This window comes from Nanorana parkeri, unplaced genomic scaffold, assembly GCF_000935625.1.
Source record: "Nanorana parkeri isolate BGI_ZX_2015 unplaced genomic scaffold, ASM93562v1 scaffold683, whole genome shotgun sequence".
Taxonomy (NCBI): domain Eukaryota; kingdom Metazoa; phylum Chordata; class Amphibia; order Anura; family Dicroglossidae; genus Nanorana; species Nanorana parkeri.
In genome coordinates, this window is record NW_017306951.1 from 562,608 (window position 1) to 577,694 (window position 15,087).

Consider the following 15,087-nt stretch of genomic DNA (forward strand, 5'->3'; position numbering starts at 1 on the left):
TTTGCATTATTTCTTCCAACACAAACTAGCTGAGCACCTGTAGTAACTGTGAGTTCAAATACAAGTTCAGGCATGTTTGTGAAAAAATTAAATTTCCCAGTATGCTGGAAGAATTGTACAAACAAATGCTACTGATTTTAATAGCATTGTTGGGCTCACTCTTTACTATGCAATAATCTCGAAATGCACAGAACTGGAGCTGTTACTAATCTCCTCCGTACTTGTTATTATATTATTATACAGGATTTGTGTAACGCAAACATTGTTATGGTACGATCTATCGAGAGGATGACACTGTTGTGAGCACCAAGGGATGTTTACTACATTTCTGCCAATAATAGGAGGTGACTTGCATAAGTCTCTCCCATTCAAAAGACAATGAGCACCTTATCTTAGCACCAATGTCTATGCCCATGTATAAATAAATGGGCGAGTGGGCTTCCCCCTACCCCCACACTGCATAAAGCTTAGTTATGGAATGGCACCCCTACAGGAGCGCTTACCTATGCTATACCACAGAGACCAGCAATGCGGAAAATGATAAAGTGCAACAAATACATAACACAATTTACAGCATTGATTAAAAAAATGTATAGAATTTAGCAATTTAGGCGAGTCGAGTTCTTTAAATCAAAAGACAAATCAAAGGTTACAATATATCGAATAGTATGAGGATGCCCTGAAGAGGGTACACACAATTACATTTGCAAAAAAAAAAAAAGTACAGTTTCTGCAGCACACTAGCACTACACATAAAATTGTGCAATGCTAGCAGAAAGCATCCATTAAAAAAATTGCGCTTTCAGCTCTTCCTGTTTAGCAATGCCTGGTCATTCATTTGACAGGAGGACCTTGCCTGTTAACAATTGCTTTGCCTGCTATTTCTGCCATATACTTTTTACCAATGGCCCATGATGACTGAAAGGTTATAAACTGTTGTTACAAGAGCGATGCTTTTATTCACCGGTGCCACCTTAATGAAAGACAGATAACATTTACTTGCTGTACATTTAGAGCACCATTAAACCTAAAACACAAGTCGTCTTATTCATTTTAATATATTTTTAGACCTTTTTAGATCATAACAGGATATTGGATATTTAATATTCAACTAAGTTTTAGAGTGCAGCCAAGTGAAAACTCCTGTTTAATGAAATAAACAATTTTAAGCTATGAAAAAGAAGACTGCAGTGTTTTGTAACGTGTTTAATGTACTGCTTCCGCCACATACAGTAACTTTGTCTGAAAATGTCTTAAAAATAGTGAGGTCCCCTGAAACTTTTACATGGATTTCTTTACATTTGTTGATTATTTTATATAATCTGACTTGTGTTTTATATTTTTTGGTTCTTAATTAGATACTGGATGATGTTGGAGAGAAACATAGACTAAAACAGAGTGTCTGTATGAAAACAACAATTTGGCAATATATTAATCTGAATAAAATAACATTGGAAATAATCCTTATAATGTTCTGCTTTAAAATTTAGGATTTTTCTCATAGTTTATCACTTACGAACCGGAACATTTGCAGACACACATTGCATTTAAGTATGTGCAAATGTGTTTCCTTGTTCACATTTCCCAAACTAGACAAGCTGCTGAGTTTCAGTTTCTGGAACTACCATTGAAACATATTGCCAACTTCTTAGGCACACCTAAAAATCCAATCTGATAGCACTATAGAATACATTTTTGCTGTGCAGAATGCCTCTGGTACCGTAAGTAGAAAAGGCAAATAAAGGAAAGTTTAGAAGTGCCCGCACATAAAGTGAGTATATTGTGAAAATAGGCAATGGTACACCTATTCTTCTAATCAAGGGTCTATGAAAAGATAATGGTTTCCACAGCTAATCCATGCAATTCCTATAGAGGCATAACATGAAAAACAGGATTTGAACTATGGGACTGCATGTTTTCACATTTGTAAATAACCCTTTTTTGTTCTTTGTCATAAGATGTGCAAGTTACCAATAACGTACAATATGGATCTTGTAAATGAATAGTAAGCTGTAGGCTTTCTTGCACCTGACTAACCTTCAACTGCTGGTTAAATAGCACGAGGTGCAGTAGTAATTGAGACAGCACTGTTGTGGGCACTCATCACATTAACACCTTTACAGTCAGAAACGTGTTAACATGAAGAGCTGACGTGGAAACAAAACAGAAGCAAATGCTCTTCCTCCCTGTGAGGGAGAGGCTAATTTATAAAAGGTAGGAAATGGGCACATTTTGTATCTTTGGGGCCTAAAGAACAATAAACCTAAACTGCAATTAGCTTGATCTATAAAGATAATAGCACTAACAGATATACCCGTAAAAACAGAACACCGCAGAGGTATACTGCAGATAATGCTTTCATTTTGAAAGGGCAACATTCTCCTGTACAATGCTAACCTTTAGTTCAGTAATCACATTAAAGGCCACAAGCAGTATGATAACGTTCAGTAAAGCTACACAATAAATGTAAAGCCATAACTAAATACATCTGGCAATAGTATGGCAATTACATATTTTAAGATATCATTAGTAATTCCTTTAACATGAGGTAGCTTTTATTTTAGATGTATTGGCCCTTGCCATGCATCAAAGGAGAGCATTCTTCCTTCTGTTTATATGTCAGCTCCAGTGTGTAAAAAGCCCTCTATGACACCACTCCATAACTGTATGTCAGAACAAAGCTGTCTTTGTATCTGCCACAATGGTTTCTATAAAATCATTCTGGAAGTAGAGTGCTGTTTAGCTAATAAATTGCCGGATGGCTTTACTCCATGCTAAGAAAGACAATTATTAGCCTGCATGCACATTAGATCCTGTACATTGATGTGGTGTAAATGACAAATTGATCATAATACTGAACTGGCTAAACCGATCAATATCTATCATGCTTCATATTTTTCTTGTATTTAGCACTTTGTTTAAACTTGTCCGACTTTACTCTTAAGGTCTTGTGTATTTTATTACCTGCCACAGAACTGACTCATTCCCAAAACATAGGCATTCTGGAACACATTCTAAAAACTAGATGAAAAAATTAAAAGAAAAATTCACATTTTTTTGGAAAACTGTATACGGATAGAGTTACTGTTACTCATACATTTCCTCCCAAGTGTATCTGTTGCATAATGTAATCCTGTATTGTTGTACTCATGTTCCTCTTGTAAGGCTCTTATTTGTAATCATATGCACGTTCACGTCATGCTCCACAACGTGTGCGTCACTGGTCTCTCCTACACCACAACATCACATACCCCCATTGTTGCACATCTAAAATAAAAAAGTATGGCTGACCCTTAAACTCTAAATAATCCCACGACCAAAGGTGGTGGTAAAGAAAATCTCAGAATGCAATGTCTGGCATGCTACTGCATTCTGAATTGAGAAAAGTTTAGGGGGACAAAAAGGCAAATGGATTTCCCACACATGGATGGTATGAGGAATGCAGATGGCGGTAGGAATGCACTGCACACTTCTGAGATGGGTGTTGACCAAAAATTCTGACACATGAATGTCACATCTACAGTAGCATCAGAATGATCGTTTGTGAATCCATCTGAAATTAAGTTGCGCCCAGGAAGTACAGTTACACTATTAACAGTCTTAAAAAGAAAAACCCTCCATTCCCATATCCCATCCACATATAACTGTCTACCACTTTCGTCCTTGGCGAAGAAAACACTATATGTGGAGATTAATTGGTTGCAAGTAATGAAGCCTTAGAAATGAACTTAACTTATAGGAAACAATTTATAATTGCAAAAGAAGTCCACTTTCCTCTTCAAACCTGTAGTATGAAGAAAAAAGATTAGAAATAAAAATCCACATTTAAATGTGTTGTAAGATTCCTCCTTCTGTTTTCAAAGTAGGGCAGCATAATTATTGAAGTAGAATCAAAGGTAATAAAGCGAGTCCAAACTCAGTTCTGAGATGCTCCAATCTTGCTCTCTCAAGACTGAACTTCCAGTTTCACCATTTCTTGTGGGTATGGGTGTTATTGAATGGGATATCTCCCCTGAAATGCCAGACTATTGGCATTCAGATGGTAGAAGTGAGGTCACTGTCACACAAGGTTTCTCTGTCTGGAGACTCAATGTAGTTGGCAGCCTCTTGAAGTTTTAATAGCATTGCCATCTGTAAAAAAAAATACGGAGTAAGTCAGCATGTAAAAGCTGTCAGCCTGATACAATTAAAAATACATTAAAGCCCAGCAGCATTTGTCATGTTTTCAGGAAGAGCAACACGCTCAGCACTGACACTAACAACCATTACTGATGTGCCACCCACAGAGTACTCCTGCATCTCTTGGCTCTTGAGTGCAGGATGTCAGATCTTTAGTAGAGACACAATTGCTTTATATAGTGAATGTAAGTCAGTGCTGATGAATGCACCTCAGATGGTAGTTGAAATAATTTTGGAGCATTCAGTAGTAAGCAAAGTGTCAGTGAGTAAAAGAAACTTGCCTTAAATATCCACAGCAATTGCCTCTATGGTGACATGTACCCCGGTACAGATGCAGGGACATTTAGGACCTTACATGCCTGACATACTCTAAATACTGACAGGTCATTTAGGTCTAGAAGAATAACTTCTAAATAACTGTGCTCTAAATCTTAGCTCCAGCGCAAACCCTTTTCTGGAGTGGACAGGAGTCAAGTCAGCCTCATTGCATTTGTTAGTGGTATGAAATTGCATGTGACATAACAGAAGTGGAAATGTTACTAGCCTTTTTGGAATCAAGCATTGCTAGAACTCATACTGTGGTCACACTGCATCCGACATGTTGTGTATAAACAAAAACTCACATATTTATCACAAGTCTTCATCATATCCAATATGAACCACAATGTTTTTTTCTTTACTTTATCCCAAGACTACACACAGCAAGTGTACCCATACTGTATATTAGTGCTAATGCATCACAGACTTTCTACTACTCACACAGATCAATTTCTTGTTCCTATAAAATCATACTAGATTTTGAACATACCAGAGGATCCGATTCTAAAGACGCTGGAGGAGATTCCTTCACAATTAGTTCCCTGGGAGGGGAGGCAGAGATGTGAGTTCCCGTGCTGGGTTGTGGTAGATGTAGCAACTTTGATTGATCCTGTTGTGCCAAATGCCAAGGCAATGTGCCTCGAACCCACTCAACAGGGTCCTCCCATACAGCCCTCTGTCCATGTACCTACAGCAACAACAGAGGAAAACAAGGTTAATCTACCTTAATGACAGAATTGTATACTTCAAAAGTAAAAGGTATATGAAAAGAAAAATTAATTACATTTGTTGCACTGCCTTTGCAATAAATATTTCCAGTTTTTTCATGAAATATTGTCAGAGATGTGAATCAGAGTCATTCCAATTCCACTATTCCAATTATGTTTTTGGTGAACTTTAAAAACCTATCTTTCATAAAAACATGCAGCATTCCCTAGGATTAATTGTGTCTGATCTCCTGTGCTCAAACAGAGATGTCTCTGCTGAGTCAGCGACAGATTATATAAAGTGACATTATTAGTTGTGAAAGTTGTAAAATATTATAAGGTGTGACAGTTGGTAACACAATATATATAGTGCCACTGGCAAAGTGAAACCAAAACATACTAGTAGGTAAACTGACGTTCACCTAAATTGGTCCCACTGTTGTGTGCATGCCTATGACTGAGGAAGGAGCCTTCAGACTCTCTAAAAAAAAAGTAAGAATTTACTACATTCATTGTGACCGTAATTAGATTGGATTGATAACTCATGCATTCAGTAGACTTGCCTTGGTTCCATCCTTGGCACCTTCTTGAAGGTATGGTATAATAGAGTTGTTCCACAGGTCAATAAACCACACACGAAAATCTTCAATTCCAATTGGACAGGATAAGAAGAAGCATGGACCTACGGGAGGAAAGCAGACTGTTACATATAGAACAAGAAGGATAGACTCTTATAATATGTATACATATATACTATATATTAAAAAGTTTAGTTACTGGCATTAGTTATAAACAGAGAATTCTAAGATATCTGGTTTCGGCCAAGGCTTTGCTTTTGGAACTACTACTGTTTTCCAATTACTGACATACAAATCTTCATTGTTGTGTGTCAATAGAATCTAAAAGGGCAAATGCTAAATAAAAGTACAAACTGCAGCAGAAAAACCCCCAAAACAAAAAGACAATGCACAAACAGTTATTTGTTTACATAGAGGTCAAAAGATACCATAGTTACATTTACTGGCAACTGACTAATTTATGAGCCTGTTCTGACTGATATGCCAGAATAAAGCTGAATGAAAGGAGCGAATGGTGGCAGGTACCAATATTGTATCTTATGCAAGGCCTGATACATAGCAATCACCATGTCAACAAAGTGACTAAAATATGCTGAACCTTTTGGGATGATCTCCTCTTCATTTACCTTGCACTCACCTAGGATGCTAGCAGCCTCTGGTTCATTTACAATACACTAGATAATGACTCAGGAGATAGCTTAAGCCATAATTATGGAATCTATTAGTCATTTATTGAGGTATGTTTACTCTAGGTTGAAGCCATGAGGGGGGTCACAGCATCGGTATAATTTGTTACTGAATGTCTCACATGCTAGATACAATTTTGCACACAATGTCTGAAACATTTTTTTTTTTTATTTAGTATAAATTTATATTAGTATAATAAAATATGCTTCACCATGCTTAAAAAAAAATCTGTTACTTGCAAATTGTTTGCTACAGACATATGGCAAATATGTTTTAGTGGCAACGTTTCTACACAGGTGAAATATATATATGAAAATTATAGTAACTTCACTGCACAATTATATTTTATTTTGTTTTCTATTGATTGATGAAACTGTTCAAATGAGTACCGAACGGGAGGTTTTGGAAGGCAGATGTGGCCATCAATGCAGTAGTTCTGTATATGAAATTGTCCCATGGTTATTAAGTGCTGCCAGTTGTCTGAGATATATCTGGTTCATACCTAATGATAATGGTGTATACTGATGAACATATTGTTAATCTTAAAAACAAACAAAAAACTGCAGGCCGACTGGGGGCTATGCTTGGGCTTGGCTTTGAAATTTAAGGCCTGGAAATAATTAAAGGAACTCTCCTTGTCATTTAACAAGTGAGCTTTCAAAGGCTGAGCCCTGCGTTTCTTCTGCTGGGGTAAATGGATACTCTTGGTCTGGTGACATTCTTGATGAGGGTGTCCAGGGAGGCTCCAAAGAGATGTATTTCCTTAAAGGGCATGCCGGTTCTGCAGCCCAACACCTTAGCCAAAGAATCCCCCTCATGTTCACTGACAGGAGATTCACAGACTGCTGTAGCCGGCACAAGAGGGGAGAAGAGACTGCGGCCGGTGACTCTGAAATCCCCCGCTGCCCCCCCTCCCCTTGTACCTCCGCTGCTGCTGCTCCTCCTTCCTTCCGTTAAGACAGTTCACAGTGTTACAAGTGTCCGCTCCTTTTCCACTTGATTAAACTGTTTCCTTTTGGTGATATATCTCAGGGTCAGCTGTCCGTGCTCCTTATTTGTTTAATAATGCGCTCACCAGACGTACCCAGACGTTTTCACTCTCGATCAAAGAAGGGAAGGTCCGTTCTGTGTGTAGTCAAGATTTACGGCTTCTCTCGTCTCCTCCCCCGTGAACACACTGAACGGACCTTCTCTTCTCTTTCTGGGTACGTCTGGTGAGCACATTATTAAACAAATAAGGAGCACAGACAGCTGACACATATATAACCAAAAGGAAACAGTTTAATCAAGTGGAAAAGAAGCGGACACTTGTAACAATAGCCAGCCTGCTATTGGATATTTTAAATTGCAATAGCCAATAGCAGGCTGGCTATTGCACCCGCCCACTGCCTGCTGTCAATCAGCAAAGGAGGATCTGATGGAGAACTTTCTCCTTCAGTTCCCTCCTCTGCTGATTGACAGCAGGCAGTGGGTGGGTGCAACAGCCAGCCTGCTATTGCACTTTAAAATATCCAATAGCCGGCTGGCTATTCCTCCCTGCCTCTGCCTGCTATATTTACAAAACTTTCTCCTTCAGTTCCCTCCTCTGCTGATTGACAGCAGGCAGTGGGTGGGTGCAACAGCCAGCCTGCTATTGCACTTTAAAATATCCAATAGCAGGCTGGCTATTGCTCCCTGCCTCTGCCTGCTATATTTACATTCTGTTGCTTCAGCAGCTGAATCCAGTGAAGTGGAAAGTTGATACTAGGGGTCTTAAAGACCCCTAATGTCACATTAAAGAGAACCTGTCACCTCCAATGTGCCATCACATATGGGGCTTGTAAAATGTAAAAAAAAGCCCCCCCTCAAAAAAAATCGAAAGTCCCCCAACCCTGCAAACATGCGTTTACAAACAGAACCAGGGCTGGTAGGACAAAAACCCTCAATTTCAGAAGGGCCAACTTTGATAGACTGCGCCACCTAGTGGGGGACATCAAATGGGAAAACGTATTTCAAAATCTAAACACGGACCAAAAGTGGGAATGTAAAGCAAATGGGGTATACAATAATGGGTTTGCCGCTAGGGAAGTCTGAAATGGAGAAAGATTTGGGGGTCACTGTAGACCATAAACTCAATAATAGATTACAATGCCAGGTTGCGGTAAGCAAAGCTAGTAGAGTCCTGTCCTGCATCAAGAAGGTAATGTTTTGCAGGGATAAAACAGGGACCCATACACACACACACACACACAATAGGTTGGACTTGATGGACATGTGTCTTTATTCAACCTCAAATACTATGTAACTGTGTATGTAACCACAAGTCGGGTGCACCTACATAGAAAAACGACGATTGTGCTACACATGTCAGGTATCGCCGCATATTTAAAATAATTAAAAAAAAAATCCAATTAATTGATTAATCAAAGTTAATAATCGGCTAACTAATCAACTATTAAAATAATCGCTAGCTGCAGCCCTACTATTTTATGTCCAGTCAAAGAGAACAAATTATGTAAAAACTGTGAATGGTATTACAAAGTGAGATGGTATGTTTCTCAAATGAAATCCACCTATCAAGTTTTTGTACCCATTTCTCTGAAGGAAGAGGGGTCCCAGAGACTATTTTACAGCCAACAGTCTGCGGGCAACAAATAATGATATGGAGACCATCATGCACGCAGCAGACTTTCGTTTCACTTTACCACTGCTACACAGTAATAGCACTGACAGAAGCAAATACTGTATGTGTGACTATAATTTCAACTACCACTAGATGGCAGCCAAGTATGGCCAAGTAGTGTCCCCTGAGCAGGCATACTATAGTCCACAACATAAATGTCTGGTGGTACATTGAAATACTATAGTTACTTTGTGTATATTCATGCAAGTACAAGTAATAACAAAGCCACGTATCTATACTGACAATTTTCCATGGTTCCATGGTTATCAGTAGCAGAAATGGATAACATAAGTAACGACTGAGCTACAAATTGCTTGGAATATCTGCAACTGTAAAGTAACGCCAGTTACTACGCATGTGCGTGGTCCCTTTTTTCGTACAGCGGGTAAACATGCGTTTGTGTGAATGCGCTCACAACGGGACGTACGCGCGAAGACACAGCACAGGAAGTGATGCTGTGACCTCTAATTTCAACAAGCCTGCCTGATCCCCAGTTGCTGGATAGTCTTCAGCTTGTTCGTGTGACCCTGTCGGACTCCTGTTCTGGTGTTTGACCCGGATTGCTTTTGACTACTCCGATTACTGCCTGCCTCCTGACCTTTGCCTGCTTACTGTATTTGCCTCTGTCTCCTGCTCTGTACTTCGCTGCCCGGCTATTGTGACCCTTGACTTGTTTGACCACAATCTCGGAGTCCGCTCTGGTACCTTGCTGCCCGCCCAGTTTGACCTCGGCTCTGCTTGACCTGATCCTGACTCTGGACTTCTACCTGCACAGTGTGGTCGCACCTCTGGCACCCGTGCTACTCGTTGTTCGCTCAGATTGTCCCCTCCTCCAGAGTCGGTGGGACCAGAAGTGCAAGGGAAGCCTCCTCATCCTACCGGTCTCCAACCAGGCACGTGGTGGCAACAAAGAACTTTCATTGACTACATGTCCATACTAGTTACCTGGTTGACTTGCTGTTTCAATGATTTCAGTGCTTTCTAGGTCACTAACCTAGAAGTAATATTTAGGTCAGAGTAAAGTCAGGCAACTTGCATTTCCAAAGAAGACGTCAGCAAATACCATATTTCTGTTACCACTATTTTCCTTTAAAGAGGAAGACTAATCAAGAAAGATATACATATTTTTAAGTAGATACAAGCAGTCTTCAGCTCAATCAGTTCCCCCTATTAAATATGGTAAAATATGCTTTACTCTGGAATGAGAAAATATGTTTTCGATTGATACAATTATTTCTTCAGATAAACCATGCCTGACCAATATTTTAACACAGCTACACAAACACCTCCCTAAACTCTGTACAAGTTTCAGCTTCAGACCAAAGGGAGAGCAGGTATGTTTTTTTTAAACATGTAAAACATATGTACTTAGTCTAGTAATGCTGAACATCTATAGTATCACTATTAGTGATGGGCTCGGGCGTGTTGGCAAGCGCCAGGAAGCCGTCAGCGCGCAGGGCCAATCACAGGTACTGAGACATGTTCCCGGTCCGCAGCTGCAGAGGTCGGGAAATGTCTCAGTGCCTGTGATTGGCCCTGCGTGCTGACGGCTTCCTGGCAGGCTCGGCACGAGGCACTTGCGAACACGCCCGAGCCCATCACTAATCACTATGTGCAAGGAGTTTGCATATTCTCCCTGTGCTTGCGTGGGTTTCCTCCGGGTACTCCGGTTTCCTCCCACACTTCAAAGACATGCTGGAAGGTTAATTGGCTCCTCTCTAAGTTGGCCTTGTATGTATGCATGTGAGATATGGACCTTAGATTGTAAGCTCCTATAGGGCAAGGACTGACGTGAATGTGCATGTAAAGTGCTGCATAAAAATGTCGGCGATATATAAATACCTGTAATAAATAAATAGTACAAATGCTACATAATATAGATTATTTAGAAAGATACCACCAGTCCAAACATGTATCTTGGGGTAGATGAATGACAGAGAAGCTTGTGGATTGCCAGCCAGTTCGTTTGACATTATTTGCATTGTTCATATACAAATCTTAACAGCTTTTGCTACAATAAGTGATGGCAAACTTGTATAAATCTTACACCATCCAATCAAGACTAAAGTTTTTGTTGCATATACCTATAAGGAAGTCTGGGGTACTGTGCTTCTCCAGGAAGGTGTGTAGATGGTACCACAGACGAGGCACCCAGTCAAGAACCCTGAGTAACTCTTCATGTCCAGTCCCAATGCTGCCTTCAGATTCCAGTAGCTTCCGACGCAAATACCGACCTAAGAATCCATTTGCTGGCTCCACATTATTGGAGAAAGTTAGCATCCTGTGAGATATAACAAAGGTCATCCTCTGCCCCATGGCATAACAAATATTATATTTTATTTAGAACACTCACTATTGCCCACCAATTTTTTTATTCAAAACCATTTCATTTTACCTGAAACTTAGGTGCAAACCATGGTTTGGGGTCATTTTCACTGGCTGATTGGTTGTTCCAATGACGTAAGGGCTGCACATAAATACATGAAAATAAATAAATATCAACTCATAAATTATGACAACAACTTTCACCTTATTAAGTCAGAGTAAGAAAATGCCATAAAACACAATTGTATTGGAAGAGAAAGAGAGCGCCTCCATCGTGTGAAATAGTTTTAATTAGCCGATTAAAAATGGTAAAATACATACTCACAAAAAAAACTTGAAAAGCAGGCATATAGTATGTATCGATAGACACGGACAGCAAGATTACAGGATAAAAAATCGGCCGAACACACTGCATAGCCTTCCAAATTGTTGAAGCATTTCAGAGGACACGTCTCCTTCCTCAGAACGAAATACAATTGTATTGGCATATATAATGTTTAAACTCAATTCTATCATCTGTAGAAAAATGTCCCTCAGCAAAGTGCACCTGCTCAGATCGCGTTTATGGAAATCCCTATTTAAAGTTAGCAGCTGGACGCTAGTCATAGTACAGTGCCGTTTCTGACATCAACCACTCATTTTCTCTTATTTGTCAGCTTATAATAAAAAGTATTTATTAAATGGGGTAATTCCATGGGGTAATAGTAGGGTATTTATTAAAACTATGTTCCGAATTAAGGATACATACGTCCTCAAAAACAGTTCTGCTGCTATATTTGGCATGGAAATCTAGGTATTAAGTATGCCCAGTCAAGAAAGGGTTAACTCTCTTCGCAACTGAGATTCAATGTAATACTCTTTATTATATTTATTGCATTTACCATCAAAATCAACACCTAAAATGTACATAAAAGGGAAATGAAAACGTAAAAAAATGCAGATAATGTAATGGCGTTTGAGAAGAAAGGCAAATAAATATGGAAAAGTTATGGTCATTTCCCCAGAGACGCACGTGGAAAAAAAACATCAAAATGATAGATCTGATAAAACTCCTAACAAACAATACCTAATAAATGAAGCAGCTGATGGTAAAAACAATATAGCAGATAACAGAAACTATCAACAAAGAAAAAAATAGGGTGTGTATGGAAATCTGGAGGGTGGTTACTTTTCTTTCCCATGGTCCCTGTATGTGTTGGAAAGTAGCCACTTCTCCAAGCTCACTCCCACGATGCAATAGGTAAAAAACCGGCACTCGCAAGGGGATCCGTCCATCCAGTCTTTTATTTGTAAAAGGGCATAACAGCAACAACCAAACGAACCTTTTTAGAAATAAAGTGCTGGATGGACGGATCCCCTTGAGCTTGGAGTGGTGACTACTTAACAACACACACAGGGACCATGGGGAACAAAAGTAGCCACCCTCCAGAAGGAAGGACAGTGTCACCACCAATTCAGAGATGATTTGAGGACCTACAGCCGTGTGATGCATAAAATGAGCTACATTTTTGTTTATAGGTAAGGTACTTAAATGCATTTTTACGGTTCAACTCCTGAGTTTAGACCCCAGTCACACCTAGGCGTTTTGTCACTCATAAATAACACATAAATTCCCATTAAATTTCAATGGCCCCATTCACACCTAGGCGTTTTGTCTCCAGCTGCAAAATGCCTGTCGCTCCAAAAAGTTCCTGAGCTTCTTTGGGGCGTTTGGCCCCATAGACTTCAATGGAAAAAAACTGAAAAACGCATGACCCATATTTTTATGCGCATTTTTGCGTGTTTTCACACGCGATTCCCCGTCAACCACAGCGTATTTCATCTGCCAGTCAAGATGCGCGTCTTTAACCCCTTCGTGACGGGAGACGTACAGTGTACGTCTTGTCACTTTGTGCCTATATGACTGGCCACGTACACTGTACGTGACGAGTTATATCAGGCTTTGTAATGCCGGTATTTGCTGATTCTCAGCATTTAACAGTCATTCATTAATGTCTCAGTATTGAGGCATTAATTAATGAAATAATTAAGCTTTTTGTAAAAGCTTCTTCCTTTCATTAATGAAAGAATGAAGCCGTTACATGCAAATAGAGGACCGCAATTTGCGATCCCGTATTTGACAGCTCAAAATAGCAGAGAGGCAGCAGTGACTCACCTCACCTCTCTGCTATTTGTTTTGACAGTTCGAGAGCCCGATGTTTAGATACATTTCACTGAAAGGATACAATGTATATCTTTTGAGTGAAATGTATCATTTCTGATCGTCTAGGCACGATCAAAGAGCTTTTAGTGAGATCTGAATCTGACTAAAGTCAGGATCAGTCTCTAAGGTTATTATTAGCTGTTCCTAAGTTTGGATCAGCCTAATAGCCAAAAATAAAATAAAAAAGTTAATTTATCAAGCTGTCATAGTGATTGCTTGATATAAACTGACAAGAAAAAAAAAAGGTTTTTTATTTTATTTTTATTTTTTTTACAAAGTGTAAAAAAATTAAAAAAAAAGTGTAAAACAAAATTAGGAAAATATAAATTATATATAAATATATTTTTTATACTATAATTAATATAAAAAAATTCGAAAAAAAAAATAATAATCAAAACTTGTGAAAAAAGTGTTTTTCTTCTAGTTTTTTTCCTAATTTTTTTATTTTATTCAAACTAAGTGAGGGGTTAGGTACACATATGTGATATAATTATATAGCCCTATCTGTCCTCTAAAAAACAATATATAATATGTGTGGGTACATTTAGTAAGAAAGTATATTACTGCTGTGGAAGAATCACACAGCAAAAATGTCAAAAATGTGTCAGTCATTTATGAACAGAACCTGAAAACTAGCTCAGTCATGAAGGGGTTAAATAAGCGCATTAAAATGTGCAACAAATGCAAAAAAACTAGCAAAATACTCTAGGCGAAAGCGCACAAAAAACGCTGACGCCCAGGTGTCACTTTAAAATGTGAATGCTTCATCAAGATTAAAAGTAGAATACATTTTGTTTGAACTGGTTAACTTATTACAATAGTATATTTAGTATCATATGTACATTTAGGCCTGGTTCACACCTAGGCGTTTTATTGTGCGGATTCATTCGTGCGATAACGCGCAAAACACAAAAACCCATACAAGGCAATAGCGACATTTCACACCTAAGCGCTGAGTCGCACGTGCGATATTTCCTGTCACGCAAAAATATGCAGCCGCTATTTACAGGCAGATGTTGCACGGTTTTGGTCTCATAGACATCCCTATGCATTGAGAACCGCACGGTTTTTGAGAGGTTTTTAAAAGCAAAATCACGCCAAAAAAAACGCGCACCGAACATGCGAAAACAGCTGAACAACCGCAATCGCCTAGGTGTGAACCAGGCCTAAAAACTGCTTATTCAATAGCAATACCATACAGTGAAAAAGAAAAATGAAACTACAACCAGGAAACATATGTTGAAAGGCACTGGGAACATAAGGTTAAGGGAGACTCAGTCCTCAAATATGTAATCTGAGACAGCAAAAGAAGCTAGCTGTTCAGATAAATGAAATGCTTGCCACATGTATGGAAAGTGAAGCAGGACATTGCTTCCCACGTCAGCTCACAGGTTTGAGGTTTTTTTTGGTACAGCTTTTAAATTGGAC

At 39.0% G+C, this 15,087-nt stretch overlaps 1 protein-coding gene across 1 annotated transcript in view; it reads right to left on the bottom strand.

The window, feature by feature from the left end:
- Positions 1-3,325: 3,325 nt before the first annotated feature.
- Positions 3,326-15,087, bottom strand: part of NAV1 (neuron navigator 1) — a 147,203-nt gene continuing 135,441 nt past the window's right edge. The window contains exons 25-29 of the mRNA XM_018563650.1: positions 11,527-11,598; positions 11,216-11,412; positions 5,768-5,886; positions 4,988-5,185; positions 3,326-4,131 (exon numbers count right to left, since the gene is read on the bottom strand). Coding sequence (XP_018419152.1) covers positions 4,036-4,131; positions 4,988-5,185; positions 5,768-5,886; positions 11,216-11,412; positions 11,527-11,598 — 682 coding nt within the window. The 3' untranslated portion in view covers positions 3,326-4,035. The remainder of the gene's footprint in view (positions 4,132-4,987; positions 5,186-5,767; positions 5,887-11,215; positions 11,413-11,526; positions 11,599-15,087) is intronic.